The sequence below is a fragment of the Ammospiza nelsoni genome, chromosome 6 (genome assembly GCF_027579445.1).
Source record: "Ammospiza nelsoni isolate bAmmNel1 chromosome 6, bAmmNel1.pri, whole genome shotgun sequence".
In the NCBI taxonomy this organism is placed as follows: Eukaryota; Metazoa; Chordata; class Aves; order Passeriformes; family Passerellidae; genus Ammospiza; species Ammospiza nelsoni.
In genome coordinates, this window is record NC_080638.1 from 63,080,445 (window position 1) to 63,094,575 (window position 14,131).

The 14,131-nt window shown below is 52.4% G+C and overlaps 1 protein-coding gene across 2 annotated transcripts in view; it reads left to right on the forward strand.

Moving 5' to 3' along the window:
- Nucleotides 1–425: 425 nt before the first annotated feature.
- NIN (ninein) overlaps nt 426–14,131 on the forward strand; it is a 65,958-nt gene continuing 52,252 nt past the window's right edge. For both annotated transcript variants that reach the window (XM_059475178.1, XM_059475177.1), the window contains exons 1-2: nt 426–608; nt 8,086–8,167. In XM_059475178.1, the coding sequence (XP_059331161.1) occupies nt 426–608; nt 8,086–8,167 (265 nt within the window). The remainder of the gene's footprint in view (nt 609–8,085; nt 8,168–14,131) is intronic.

Sequence of the window (14,131 nt, forward strand, 5' to 3'; positions counted from 1 at the left end):
TGGGGGGCTGCCCTGAAGGGTTTGGGCTGGGCTCTCCTGCCCTCCCCTCCTCAGCCTTTGCTCCCTGCTGAGCCCTTCTTGCCTTGTTTATCTTCTCACCTGCAGCACCTGGGGATCCCTGGAGCTCCAGGGAGCAATTTATCTGCTGCAGCTGAGCCAGACGAGCTGACAGGAGCGGTGGGAGGTGGCACACAGGGACTGTCCCAGCCACCTGGGCTGTCCCTTCCCAGGGTGTGGCTCTGCCTGGCTTTTCCCCCCGGCTCTTTCTGCTCTGTGGCTTCTTCCCCAGTGGGCTGGGAGAGGCTGGAGCATCAATACAGCCCCAAACAGCCTGGTGGGCATCTCCTGTGGGGTTTTTGCTGTCCCATGGTGCTGAGGGTGACCTGTCCTGTCTGTTCCCCCAGGTGAGCGAGGCAGGCTATGGGATGGATGAAGCTGAGCAGGACCAGTATGAAGCTCGCCTCAAGGAGCTCTTTGACAGCTTTGACAGCACAGGCACGGGCTCCCTGGGCCAGGAGGAGCTCACTGACCTCTGCCACGTGCTGCACCTGGAGGAGGTGGCCCCAGCCCTGCAGCAGACCCTGCTCCAAGGAAACCTCCTAGGCAGGGTAAGGAGCTGGGGGATGCAGTGCCTGCATGCATGGGGTGGTTTTGGGGGGAGATTGATGGGTGTGATTTGTGTCTATCCAACATTCCTGAGGCTCTGGTGCTGCAGGACTCGTGGGGTTTGGTCTGGTCTGTTCAGCAGGGTGGGCTCAGGGCACTTCCAAGAGCAGAATTTGGGATAGCAGGGGAGGGAACTGCTCTGTCTGCCCTGACTGGAGGTGGAATGAAACTCAGGTTTAGGCTGAGCCTTGTGCCCCTTGTGCTTTCCCAAGGCCAGAGCAGGTGCCAGCTCTGGCTGCCCTTGGCTCTCACTGTCTGTGTCCCCAGCTCTGCTCCTGGTGCTGCTGGCATGGGTCACCTCCCCAAACCAGCTCACCAGGTGTTCAGACAGGCTCTGAGCCACCTGGGGTGGGACAAAGCCCTAAATCCAGGGCTTGAGCCTGTGATTTACCCTGGCTTAAGCTGTGGTTAGGCTGGCAGGGCTGTGTGCAGTCACGGGTGTCTCTCTGAGGTGCAGAATATTGTCCCACGCTGTCTGAGCCACCTCTGTCCCTATTGCCTGGTGCTGGTGGCTTCCCAAAGCCATTCTCCAGCTGTGGTTGTGCCTTTATGGGGTTAAATCACATAAATCCCAGAAGCTGCTGCCCTTGGGGGATCTCCAGGTTCAGCTGGGTGTCCTTGTGCTCAGAGTGCATCAGCTCCTTCCCTGGAAATCACCCTGAAATCCATCACTGCTCATTAAAATCACACAAATGTGGAGCAGGGCAGCCAGGCAGCCATCCTGGCTCCAATTCCCAATCAGACTGCAGCTCTCACAAACAGAATAATTCCTTTAATGATCAAAGGGGTTTTTCCTTTTTTCCTCCTCTTCCTCGCCTGCCCTGGGGCTGCAGCTCCTCTGCTGGCACTGAGTGGGGCTGGGATGGATGCAGGTGGAGGTTGTTGACCTTTAGAGCTGCAGTGTGGCATTTTCTGGAGCACCAGAGACTTTCTGTGCTGTTGCCATCTTGAGCATGGGGCTGTTAGCAAAGAATCCCAGAATGGTTTTGGTTGGAAGGACATTAAAGATCATCCAGTGCCATCCCTGCCATGGCAGGGACACCTTCCACTGTCCCAGGCTGCTCCAAGCCCTGACCTTGGACATTTCCAGGGATCCAGGGGCAGCCACAGCTGCTCTGGGCACCCTCCAGGGCCTGCCCACCCTCCCAGCCAGGAATTCCTTCCCAATATTGAATTTAAGTCTATTTTCCTTCAGCTTACAGCCATTATCCTATCCTGGCTTTGCCACCTGTGGGATGGTGGCACAGAGAGAAAAGGACAGACGTGGCTGTCAGGGCACCAAAACCCCCATTAAAGCATCCCAAATGCAGGGTCACAGTCACCCCTTCCCAACCCAGAGCTCCACCCCTGCCATCCCATTTTATTTCACCCTCCCTTTGTCCCTGGGGATGAATTCTCCCTCCCAGCCTGGCACAGACCCTCTGGACAATCCCTGTCCCGGCAGCAGCAACAGTGACCCAGGTTTAAGCACAAGCCTGATTTTAGTTTCATGGCCCTGGTGGCATCCTTGGGGTGTCCTGGGGAGAGCAGCAGCAGCCCCAGAGCCCCCTGAGCCCAGACTTGTTGCACCTGCCCCTCGTGCTGCAGATGGTCGCAGCCTTTGTGTGCCTGCACTTCCAGGGGCTGGGATTTATGGGAGAGCACTGGGAGGGGGCACTGGGGGAAGGTTTTGTGTGCTCAGGGGCTGCTCGTGGGGCCACGTGCTTGTCTTTGTGCTGGGGTTCTGCTCCAGGCATCAATGGATGCTCTGGGGTCGTGAAATTGTGGGATGGTTTGGGTTGGAAGGGGATTTTAAAGATCATCTAATTCCAGCCCTCTGCCCTGGGTAAGGACTGGGAGCTGAGTGTGACCCTGCATTTGGGATGTTTTAATGGGGGTTTTGATGCCCTGGGATCCAGAGAGGGGCTGGAGGTGCTGCCTGAGGTGGTTTAGGATTTAATGGGGTCTGGTGTGGGGGTAAATCCGTAAATCCTGCTCTGGCTCGTGGGCTGGAAGTGCTGCCTCCCCTGAGGTGTTTTGGGGATGAATGGGGTCTGGTGTGGGGTGTAAATCCATAAATCCTGCTCTGGCTCGTGGGCTGGAAGTGCTGCCTCCCCTGAGGTGTTTTGGGGATGAATGGGGTCTGGTGTGGGGTGTAAATCCGTAAATCCTGCCCTGATTCGTGGGCTGGAGGTGCTGGCTCCCCTGGGATGGTTTGGGATTTAACGGGGTCTGGTGTAGGGGTAAATCCTGCCCTGACCTGTGGGTTGGAGGTGCGGCCTCCCCTGAGATGGTTTGGGGGTGAAGGGGGTCTGGTGTGGGGTGGAAATCCTGTCTGACTCATGAGCTGGAGGTGCTGCCTCCTTGAGATGGTTTGGGAATTATTGGTGTCTGGTGTGGGGGGTAAATCTGTAAATCCTGCCCTGAGTCGTGGGCTGGAAGTGCTGCCTCCCTTGAGATGGTTTGGGAATTAATGGGGACTGGTGTGGGGTGTAAATCCTGGGGCTGGGGGTGCTGCCTCCCCTGAGATGGATTGGGAATTAATAGGGTCAGGTGTGGGGTGTAAATCCTGCCCTGTGGGCTGGAGGTGCTGCCACCCCTGAGGTGATTTGGGGATGAAGGGGGTTTGGGGTGGGGTGGAAATCCTGCCCTGACTCGTGGGCTGGAGGTGCTGCCACCCCTCAGGTGGTTTGGGAATTAATAGGGTCTGGTGTGGGGTGTAAATCCTGGGGCTGGAGGTGCTGCCTCCCCTGAGATGGTTTGGGATTTAATGGGATCTGGTGTGGGTGTAAATCCTGCCCTGACTCGAGGCAGAACCAAACCCCTGTGGGAGTGTTTCCCTCACACACTGTGCGTGCAGATGGTGCTCACAGCAGTTCTGGGGTGCCTCAGGAAGGTTCCTTCCCCTCACCCTCCATGCAGGAGTGAGGGCAGTCAGTTCTGGGGTGCCTCAGGAAGGCTCCTTCCCCTCACCCTCCATGCAGGAGTGAGGGCAGTCAGTTCTGGGGTGCCTCAGGAAGGTTCCTTCCCCTCACCCTCCATGGCAGGAGTGAGGGCAGTCAGTTCTGGGGTGCCTCAGGAAGGCTCCTTCCCCTCACCCTCCATGGCAGGAGGGAGGGCAGTCAGTTCTGGGGTGCCTCAGGAAGGCTCCTTCCCCTCACCCTCCATGACAAAAGTGAGGGGATGGGTGTGGCTGGGCCTGTCTGTTTGCCCTCTCTGTGCCCTTTAATTAGCAGCAATCCAGAGGTGTCTTGGGGACAGTGCCGGGATGGGGATGAGCTCTGGGAGCCAGTCCCTATCCCTGGCAGTGCCCAAGGCCAGGCTGGATGGGCTGGGAGCAGCCTGGGACAGTGGAAGGTGTCCCTGCCATGGCAGGAGAGGGATGAGATGACCTTTAAGGTCCTTTCTAGCCCAAATCCTGCTGGGATCCTGTGAAGTTGGGCACTCCAGGCCCTGTCCTTGGGGCTGTCCTTGAGCAGGGATGAGGAGCTCAGGTTTCACCTGCACCACTGCATTCCCAGCCTGCAGCAAGGACAGCCTGGCTGGGCTTTCACTCCCAGCTCCCTGCAATGACCTCTTGCAAAACACCCAAATATCCTTCCCCTGTGCCTGCAGAGCCCTTGCTGCTCCCCTTGGTGCCCTGTGGGCTGGGGCCTGGGCTGCCCTGGTCTGATGGTGCTGCAGGAGTGGCTTGTTGGGACCTGAGGGGACAGCTGGAGCTGTGCCAGGGCAGGTTTGGGTTGGATCTCAGGGAAAGGTTCTGCTCCCAGAAGGTGCTGGCACTGCCCAGGCTACCCAGGGAATGGGCACAGCCCCAGAGCTGCAGGAGGGTTTGGACAGCACTGCCAGGGATGCCCAGGGTGGGATTGTTGGGGGTCTGGGCAGGGCCAGGAGCTGCCCTGGATGATCCCTGTGGATCAGGATATTCCCTGAGGGTCAGGATATTCCCTGATCCCCATCTCCCCCAGCAGACATTGCCCTGTGCAGCTTTCTGGCTGGAAGCAGTCTGCAGGCAGAGGCAGAGCCCTGGGGATGGGGTTTGTGCTGGGGACCAGGGCAGGGAGCTGCAAGGAGCCCCTGCTGCCTGTCCTGGCTGTGCCAAGGGCTTTGTTTGCATGGCAGGAGCAGCAGGTACCCTGGCACAGGCTCCCAGCCCTTTCTAGTGCTAATCAGCACAGCTTCACAGGGAGTTGGCTGTGCAGGGACATTGGGGTTTCTCTGAGGATCCAGGGTTGCTCAGCAGCACAGCTTTGGTTGGTCCCTGAGTGCCTGGGCAGGCTGGGCTGAGCTGGCTGTGCCTCTGCTGCTGGGTTTGTCCTGTTTGATTTATTTGTTCTGAGAAAATTCTCCTTGCTGGGTGCTGCCCTGGCTGTGCAGTGCTGCTCTGGCTGTGGGGTTTGCAGGGCCCCCAGGTTTCTCCAAACCCCATCCAGCCTGGCCTTGGGCATTTCCAGGGGTCCACAGCTGCTCTGGGCACCCTGTGCCTGGGCCTACCCACCCTCCCAGCAAGGAATGTGGGTGCTGTCCCTGATCCTGGATCCACATTGTTCATCACCTTCCCAACCCCCATCTCCTCCTGGCTGGCTGGGATCAGCCCCAGATTGCTGAGAGACCCCATGAGCAGACACACAGATGAGCAACACCAAAACAGAGTCATAAAACCAGAGTGGTTTGGGCTGGAAGGGACCTTAAAGCCCATCTTGTTCTGGAAGGGACACCTTCCACCATCCCAGGCTGCTCCCAGCCCATCCAACCTGGCCTTGGGCACCTCCAGGGATGGGGAACCTGTGCCAGGGCCCCCTAGCCTTGCAGGAGGATTTCTATAGGATTTCTGCAGCCTTTGTGGCTTTGCTGTCCCGTGGCTGCCTGGCCTGGCTCATGCTCCAGCCCAGCTCCCATTTTATCAGTGCTGTTTCTCTCTCTTGCACTCTGTGCCTGCACACATCCAAGGTCAGAGGTGCTCCACAGGCTGCTTTTGCTGCTTAGCTGCTGTTGGGAAAACCTCTGGCCCATCCTGAGGACAAATTTCCCCCCTGCTCCAGCTGGGACTCCACCTGCAGAGTGAGGAGAGCATTGGGGACCCCCCTGGGCTGCTGATTTGCATTTGCAGTCCTGCTGTGCAGCACAGGAGCGTGGCCACGTCCTGCTCCTCAGCCTGATCTTCTCAGGCCTCCTGGGGGTGTCCTGCTCATGGAAAAATCTCAATGTGACCACAGGGCCAGTCTGCTTTATTAGACCTCAGAGTCTAATGAGACACCAGCTCTGGAGTGGGTTTTACTAAGCCCCACTTTGCCTGGGGCTGTAGGGAGCAGGGAGGGCTGAACCCATTTTATTTTTCTCTTTTTTTCCCCCTTTCCTGTTGATTTGTCAGGCAGACAATAGTGGGGGGTGTGAGCAGCAGCATCTGAGCCTGCTCTTGGTGGGAGGAGTGGACAGCAGAGCATCCTCTGTGCTCTGGGGGCATTTCCCCCTCTGCTCAGGGGGATTTTTGGAATTTTTGGGGATGAGCTGCACACAGGGCTGTCCCATGGACATCTCCTTCAGTGAAAGACTTGATTTTGACATCTCCTGTGTAAGCACCTGGGGCTTGAGCAGCTCTGAGGTTGGACTTGATCACCTTAATGATTCTTTTCCAACTTTAATGATTTTCCAACCCTTCCTGCTCATTTTTGGCTGGGAATGAGAAGCTGCTCAGCTCAGCAGTGAATTTCCAGCATTCAGGAAGCACGGATGGCTGCCTGTGTCCTTGTGCAAGGGCTCAGCTCCTCCTCCTCCTCCTCATCAGTCAGGCAGGAGCTGTGGGGCTCATTGTGCAGAGCAGGTGATGGCAGTGCTGCTGCACACCTGCCCAGGTGGTTTGATTTTATTTAATTCCACGTGAGGGATGCACAGTGGGTCTTGTTTTCCTGTGAGCTCCCCTCCAAAGCCATCCCCAGCACCCAAGCAAGGGATTGGCTCTGTCCATTCATTGCTGAGAGGATCCCATGGGGAGGGAACCTGCAATCTGAACACCCTCATCTTTTATTCATCCTCATTTGGTCTAAATGTCAAGTTTTCTTTATTTTAATGGGGGAAATTCTCCTCTCTCTGTAAACTGGCCTTTTTGAAGTACACCAGTGGCTGGGAATGGATGGCAGCAATTAGTATTCAGATGGAGGCATTCCTGATGAGCTTCTGTGCTGAACATACTTTTAAATTGTGTTTAAAAAAAAAACATTTAAAACTGTTTAAAGCCTCAGGGGTGATTGGGACTGCCTGAGCTCCCTTGTACCTCCATGGCTCACCTCTGAGACTGACCAGGGGGCTTGTTGGTATTTTTCTGAGCTTGCTTGACCCCCAAAACCAAGCTGGACAACTTCAGACTTGAACTTTGCTGCTTGTGCAGCATGGAAATCCCTCTGAGTGCAGCCCTGCCAGCCAGATCAGCCTCTCTGTGTTTCTTTAAATACAAAATCTTCTTGTTCCTTGCTAAAAATTCTTCTAAGATTTATTTAGCCAAGAGAAAGGGCAGCAGCCAGCTCTGCCTGGCCACTGACCCATGTCACATTGCTCCTCCAGCTGTCCCCCAGGCTGGAATTGCTGACATTCCCCAGCAGGCTGGGAGGATGCTGCAGCCTGCCTCTGGCTGCCTGGCAGGCAGGAGCATTTCCAGGAAGGCACAGATGGAAAAAAACTGAAGGAAAAAACCTCCCTCAGTGGCAGGACCATCTCTGTTTTATTCCCAGCTGCACTCCAGGCTTGCTATTTCAAGTTCAGCCCTCCCAGAATTAGAGGAGCTGCCCTGGGAAGGGAGGGATTTTTCTGCCATCCTCATTGGGAGTGGAATTTGGAGCTAAATTAGGGCAGTGGAGCATTTCCACAGCAGCATATCCCTCCCTGCTCAGGAATGGCCTCACTGCAGAAGCCACTGACCCAGGCCAGGTCCCCTCAGGGGATGGGGATGTCCCTGCTCTTTTTCATGTTCTTTTGGTTCCTGCTTGATAGAAAAACCCAACCAGTGCCTGAGATCTGTGGTTTTGGGCCCTCCTGTGTGGCAATAATTGTTCCCACATGCCTGCATGTCCCTTGCTGTCCCTTTGGCTCCTTTGTGCCCCTTGCCCAGGGGTGGTGGTGAGTGATCCCCACTGCTGCTCATCTTCCTGCTGCATTCTGGCCTCATGTTTAACTCCCTGCACCACCCCATTGCCAATTTCCTTCCTTTTTTTTTTCTTTTCCTTATATTTTGGCCTCATTTTTAACTCCCTGCACCACCTCATTGCCAATTTCCTTCCTTTTCTTTTATTTTCCTTATATTTTGGCCTCATTTTTAACTCCCTGCACCACCTCATTGCCAATTTCCTTCCTTTTCTTTTATTTTCCTTATATTTTGGCCTCATTTTTAACTCTCTGCACCACTTGATTGCCAATTTCCTTCCTTTTTTGTTTTTTCCCCCCCTACAGGTCCACTTTGATCAGTTCAAAGAAGCACTTATCCTCATCTTATCCAGAACCCTGTCAAATGAGGAGCACTTCCAAGAACCAGGTAAATACTGAAATTACCTAAACTGGTACATTTTCATTGGCAAAGCAACTCTGGGTGGCTCTCACAGAAGAACTTAGAGAAGAAGGTGCTTTTTAGGTGCTGCCATGCATGTAGAAAAGGCTGATCTTGGGAGAAAAAGTGTTGTGGTTTTTTTGTTTGTTGTTGTTTTTATAGAGATGAGGTAATTGAGAGGTTTAAATATAAGATTCATAAACATTGTGTTTATATTAATATACCTATATTAATATAGTTTTTACATTAATATTTTTATATTTTAATTATTATATTGATACATGTATTAGTTACATTATATTTATATATTAAGTGATCTATATTAATATATTATATTAATATATTAATCAATATTTAAATTTTTCTATTAATATATTTATATTAATCTAGTTATAGTATTATTAATATAATTGTTTATATTAATATTTAATTTTAATTATATCATTATATTAATATATTTATTGATAGATATAGTTATTTATATTAGTATATTATATTGGTTTATATTTTCATATTCATATTGACATATTTCTATTTATAGTTATATGTTTGTCTATGTTAATATATTTTTATAATTTATTTTTTATTAATTTCATAAAAAATAGAATATGTTATTTTATTATTAGTTTTGATGAAGGGTGAGAAATGGATTAATTACAAAAAGGGAGCTGAGGTTTGTTGTGGAACCTTGCACAAAGGTGTTTTCAGGGCCATTGGGTATTTCTGAATTATTCTGAGTGATCTGAATGCCCAGAGAGGCCCAGGCTGGCTGTGAGCAGGGAACTGCAGCTCCCTCAGATGCTCAGGGTGGGACAGGGGCTCAGCTTCCTCATCCCACACCATCCTGCTGCCCAGGGATGACAAAAGGCTGATTTCCTGCTGCTGCTGGGGGTTTTCCCAGTTGGGGATGGTTTTTATATTTTTTAAGTCCATTACGCTTCCTTGTGTCTGACATGAGCAGGGTGTAGGAATCTTCTCTGAATTTCTCCCAGGAAAAACACTCAGGTTGCTCCAGAGGTGTTCCTGACCAAATGGAGCCCCTGAGAAACCAGATTGGGGCTGAATTTCAGAGAATTCCAGGATGGTTTGAGAGGGAAGAGAGCAGTTCCACCCCTGCTATGGGCAGGGACATCTCCACTATCCCAGGCTGCTCCAGGGACACTTCTAGGGGCTCTGCTGTGGGTCCTCAGTGTTCTCCTTGCTTTGTTTCTGTGTGCCTTGAAAATGGGGCATTTTCAGGCTTTCCTTGGCAGGAAAGGTTTCAGTTTTTATGTTTTCCCCCTGCAGCAGGGCCTGGGAGCTGTGGGGCCGTGCTGGGGCTGAGCCCTGCAGCTCCAGCTGGTGCCACACCTGTATGGAAATCCCTAATCCTGTCCTTGGAGCAGCAGGGGAGCCAAATCCCCCAAGGAGAAAACAGCTTAGTAGAGGGGGAGAGAGAATTCTCCAGATTTCCTCTCCTGGAGCATCGGTCTCAGCTGGAGCATCCCACTCTGCAGAGAGGAGCCTGCCAGCAAAATTACAACTTTCCCCTTTCCATAAGGCTGCAAAAACCACAGAGCTGGAGAGGTGTGATTGATGGATTATTTTTCTTTTTCACCTCCCATTTCCAAAGCTCTTTAATGCTGTGAGAGGGGTGATGGCAGCTCCTGTGCCCAGCATTGCTTAATGGAATTTGCAAGTGCAGCTCAGGGGGGAACATTCCCTGCCAGCCCCTTGGGAAGGAGCTGGCACAGAGCAGGAATCAGCCCCAGTGAGGCAGAACTAATCCAGCATTCTGCATTTATTGGGGTATCATATGGCTGAGAAGCTCCAGCTTGATTGAAATGTAAATAAATCTCCCAGAAACAGCTAAATTTGGGGTTATCACAGGGGAAATTACCAGTGGAGCTGGAGAGCCCTCCTTGGGGATGCTCTTGTCAGAGTGGGGTTGGAGTGGCAGGAAATCAAAGGGTGTGGGGTGCAGGTAGGGAGCCAGAGCCAGGCAGGCCTGGGAGGCATTTTATTTTTAATGCATTTTGACAGGTTGGTTAATGCCAAAGTCTTTGCTTCTTTTAATTTAGATCAAACTGGAGATTTGGAGAAACAAGCTGCTTTGTGCTGTTGGTGTCAAGCTGTCAGGGAGTGTGGAAATGCTGGTGCTCCAGCCTGCCCCAGGCTAGGGGGAAAATTGAGTTAAGAGCTCTAAATCGTATCATTTAAATGAAAATTTAATTTGGGGGGGATTGGAGGAAAGGAGGGAGGGAGAAGCAGAGATTTTAAGGCTGTTTGCAGCATCTGGGGAGGAAGAGGCTGTGGGGGTTTTCTCCAGGGATTTGGGTGATGGGGAGCACTGGGGGCTTTGTGCAGCCCCAGACAGTCTGGGGGACACAGCCAGGGGGGTGGCATGTCCTTGTCCCATGGGCATGTCCTTGTCCCCATGGATGCTGTCAGCTCAGGAGGGTGACAGGAAGGACAGGGAGCTGTTGGAGGCACAGAGGGATGCAGCCCCTCTGCTGCTCAGAGATTTGAGGCTGGAGAAAAGATTTGGGGACACCTTCCAGCCCTTTCCAGTGCCTGAAGGGAGCCCAGAAAGAACAGGGAAAGCGATTATGGAGTGACAGAACAAGGGGAAATGGCTTTGAACTGCCAGAAGGCAGGGATGGATGGGATATTGGGAATTAATTCCTCCCTGTGAGGGTGGTGAAGCCCTGGCACAGGGTGCCCAGAGCATCCCTGGCAGTGCCCAAGGCCAGGCTGGACAGGGTTTGGAGCCACCTGGGATGGTGTAACGTGTCCCTGCCATGGCAGGAGATGATTTTCAAGCTCCTTTCCATCCAAACTGATTCTGGGCCAGGCTCTGGGGTCACAGGGGCCTGGGACAGGGAACCAGAAGTGCTGCAGTTCCTGCAGAAGCAGCCACTGGGGTTTCCTCATTTCGGGAGGAAGCGCTCAGGCTTGCAGAGAGCAGCTGATATATTTATATAGATTATTTTTTTGTCTTGAATTCCCTTTGTGGCAGGGAGGATGGTGCTGCAGGCAGAGCTCCAGAGCTGCTGTGATCAGCTCTGTCCCCTCGAGGGTGACACTGTGGGGACACAGACCCAGCTGTGAACCCGAGCATCAGCTGGGCAAAGCCACCTCTGCTGGGAACAGGGATGGGGAGATGCCAGGAAAAGCAGAAAAAAGCTTCAATGTAGTTTAAAATAATCATTATTTATAAAATACCATTGCCGTGGGACAGGGCTGGGTGCTGCTGCTCTTTGTCCACGGGTCAGTGCAGCAGTGAGGGGACGATAAAATAGATTTAAGGGTGGAAAAAGGAAAAAAAAATCAGTTGTGTGGGTGATTAGGGAAGGAAAAAAAATCAGGTTTTTTTCCTCCCCATTATAGCAAATAAAAAGTCCACGGAAGCTGGGCTAGGGAGGGATTATGGGGTGAAGTGCAGGATTACAGGAACACCCAGGAGAAATTAAAGAGCACTTTGACGCCATCCTCCCCACAGTCACGAGGGTTTGGGGGTTTTTCCTTTCCTGTTTTTTCCTTCTCTTTCTGGAGACAACAGAAGTGCCCTCTAAAAATGGGGCTGGTGGGGATGATCCCTTTGGAAGGGCCCCATCCATGGGGGAAAGCTTGTTCAGGTGAGGTAAAACCAGAGTCACAGCCCAGGCAGGGCTGCCTGATGCCACTGAGTATTTTTGGGTCAAAACCCATTGGTTTTGGGTTGTGGTGACCCTGCCAGCGCTCCTCTCTCCCTCCAGTGCTGAGCCTGGATGGTGAAATAGGGCTTGGGGGGTTCAGACATACCTGGAGCCTCAGGGGATTAGGATTTAGCAGATCCTGGCTGCTTTGCCCAGCACTTGGAGCATCCCTGCCTTCCAAATCTTAAGCAGCAGAGAAATTAATTTCCCCTCTGAAGGCTGGGATTGTGGGATGAGGGGGCTCCTGCTCTAAACCCCCTTTTGTCTGAGCTGCAGGGCTTTGATGCTGGGCCCAGGGAAGCTCCCTCCCCATCTGAGGGCAGAGCAGGATTTTGAAATGACTTATCTGGTGCAGAAAGGCAGAAAATCAAGTGTAAATCTCCAGCCACGGAGGCATTTCAGTGGGATGGATGGGGGGAGTGAGAGAGGGAATTGATGGCTCCTGTCTGTGGTGCTTAAATCAGGGAGTGAAATGCAGAATTATAGGGGGGTTGTTTCATTTCAGGGGCTCTTGGAGGGCCACAAACCCTCTGGGCAGTGGCAGGAAGGTGAGAGGCTGCTTCTCTCAGCCTGGGGGCAGTGCAGGGGGGCAGATCAGACCCCGGTGTCTAATTAGACACCAGCTCTGGAGTGGGTTTGACTAAGCCCGCGCTTTGCCAGGGGCTGTAGGGAGCAGGGAGGGCTGAACCCATTTTATTTTTCTCTTTTTTCCCCCTTTTCTTGGTGATTTGTCAGGCACACAATAGTGGGGGTGTGAGCAGCAGCATCTCGGCCTGCTTTTGGTGGGAGGAGTGGGAAGCAGAGCTCTGCTCTGGGGGGCATTTCCCTCTCTGTTCAGGGGGATATTTGGCATTTTTGGGGATGAGCAGCACACAGGGCTGTCCCATGGACATCTTCTTCAGTGAAAGACTTGATTTTGACATCTCCTGTGTAAGCACCTGGGGCTTGAGCAGCTCTGAGGTTGGACTTGATCACCTTAATGATTCTTTTCCAACTGTAATGATTCTCCAACCCTTCCTGCTCAGTTCCTTCTCATTCCTCTCTGGGAATGAGCCTGTTCAGCTCACCAGTGAATTTCCAGCATTCAGGAAATGTGGATGGCTCCTTTTTGCTTTTGTGTGTGCCCTGAATATTGGGGATGGTGGGAACATCAAGGGCACCACTGCTCTGCTGGGGGGTTTGGTGGGGAAGCAGGAGATGGAGAGGCTTGGAGGGGGCTGCAGGTGTGGGAGGTGTCTGTGTCCACCTGACTGGAAAGGAGAGGGATTTGTGCTGCAGGATGTGATAAGGGAAGGGCTGGAACCCAGTGTTAACCAAAGCAGCCTGGCTGTGGAAGTTGTGATTTCAGGGTGCCTGTGCTGGGATCTCCTCAGGCACAGCTGGTTTGGAAGTTGGAGCAAACTCTCCTCAAGCTGTGAAGGGTCACCTCTCCCTCCCAGGGATGTTCTGGGGCTCCACAGTTCTTTAATTACAAAAGGCAAACAAGCTCACCCGTGGTGCTCAGAGCAGAGAGAAGACAGAAATCAGCTGCCAGCCTGAAAAATGCTTAAAGCACAACATGGGGAGAGGCTCCTGCTGTTCCCTTTGCTGTGCTCACAGGGGGCACAGCGTGGTGGCACTTGTGCTCCTGACAGCCACAGAGCAGAAGGGACTTTGAAAACCACCTCATTCCAACAGCAGGAACACCTTCCACAGACCCCTGAATTTCCAGCTGGTAAAACACTCTCAGTGTGGTGGGGATGGAAACAGGATTCTTTGGAAATTCAGCTGTGGCTTCACTAAATCCCAGCTTCTTCCCCCTCCTCCATCTCTCCAAAGGCAGATGGAGGTGCAGCTCTGTCTGAGGAATAATAAAAATGATTTCTGAAGGAAAAACAAAGCCCCCAGCCCTCTCTTGTGAGGGAGGGAGGAAATAACTGGGTGAATGAGTAGCCACAAATATTAGCATTTCAGAGAGAGCTGCTGGATGGAGATTGTTCACCACCGGGCGGGCTTTAATAGGAGTGATAAGGTTTGCTTTTGTTCTGGGGCTCTCCCTTAATCAGCCTGTCTCCTCCTGATTTTTCTATCGGTGCACTCCATCAGCCCAACTTTCATGTGCTGAGTCCCAGCTGCAGCAAATCTTGTTAGAATGGCCTTGTTCAAACACAGGCACGGGGTTTGTTCCCTAGAGCTGCGCCGAGGCTGGATGGAGTGTGGGGCTGCAGGAATCAAAGCGCTCCTCAGCCTGTGTATTTTATAATTCATTGCATAGCTAAGTTGTGGAATATTATTT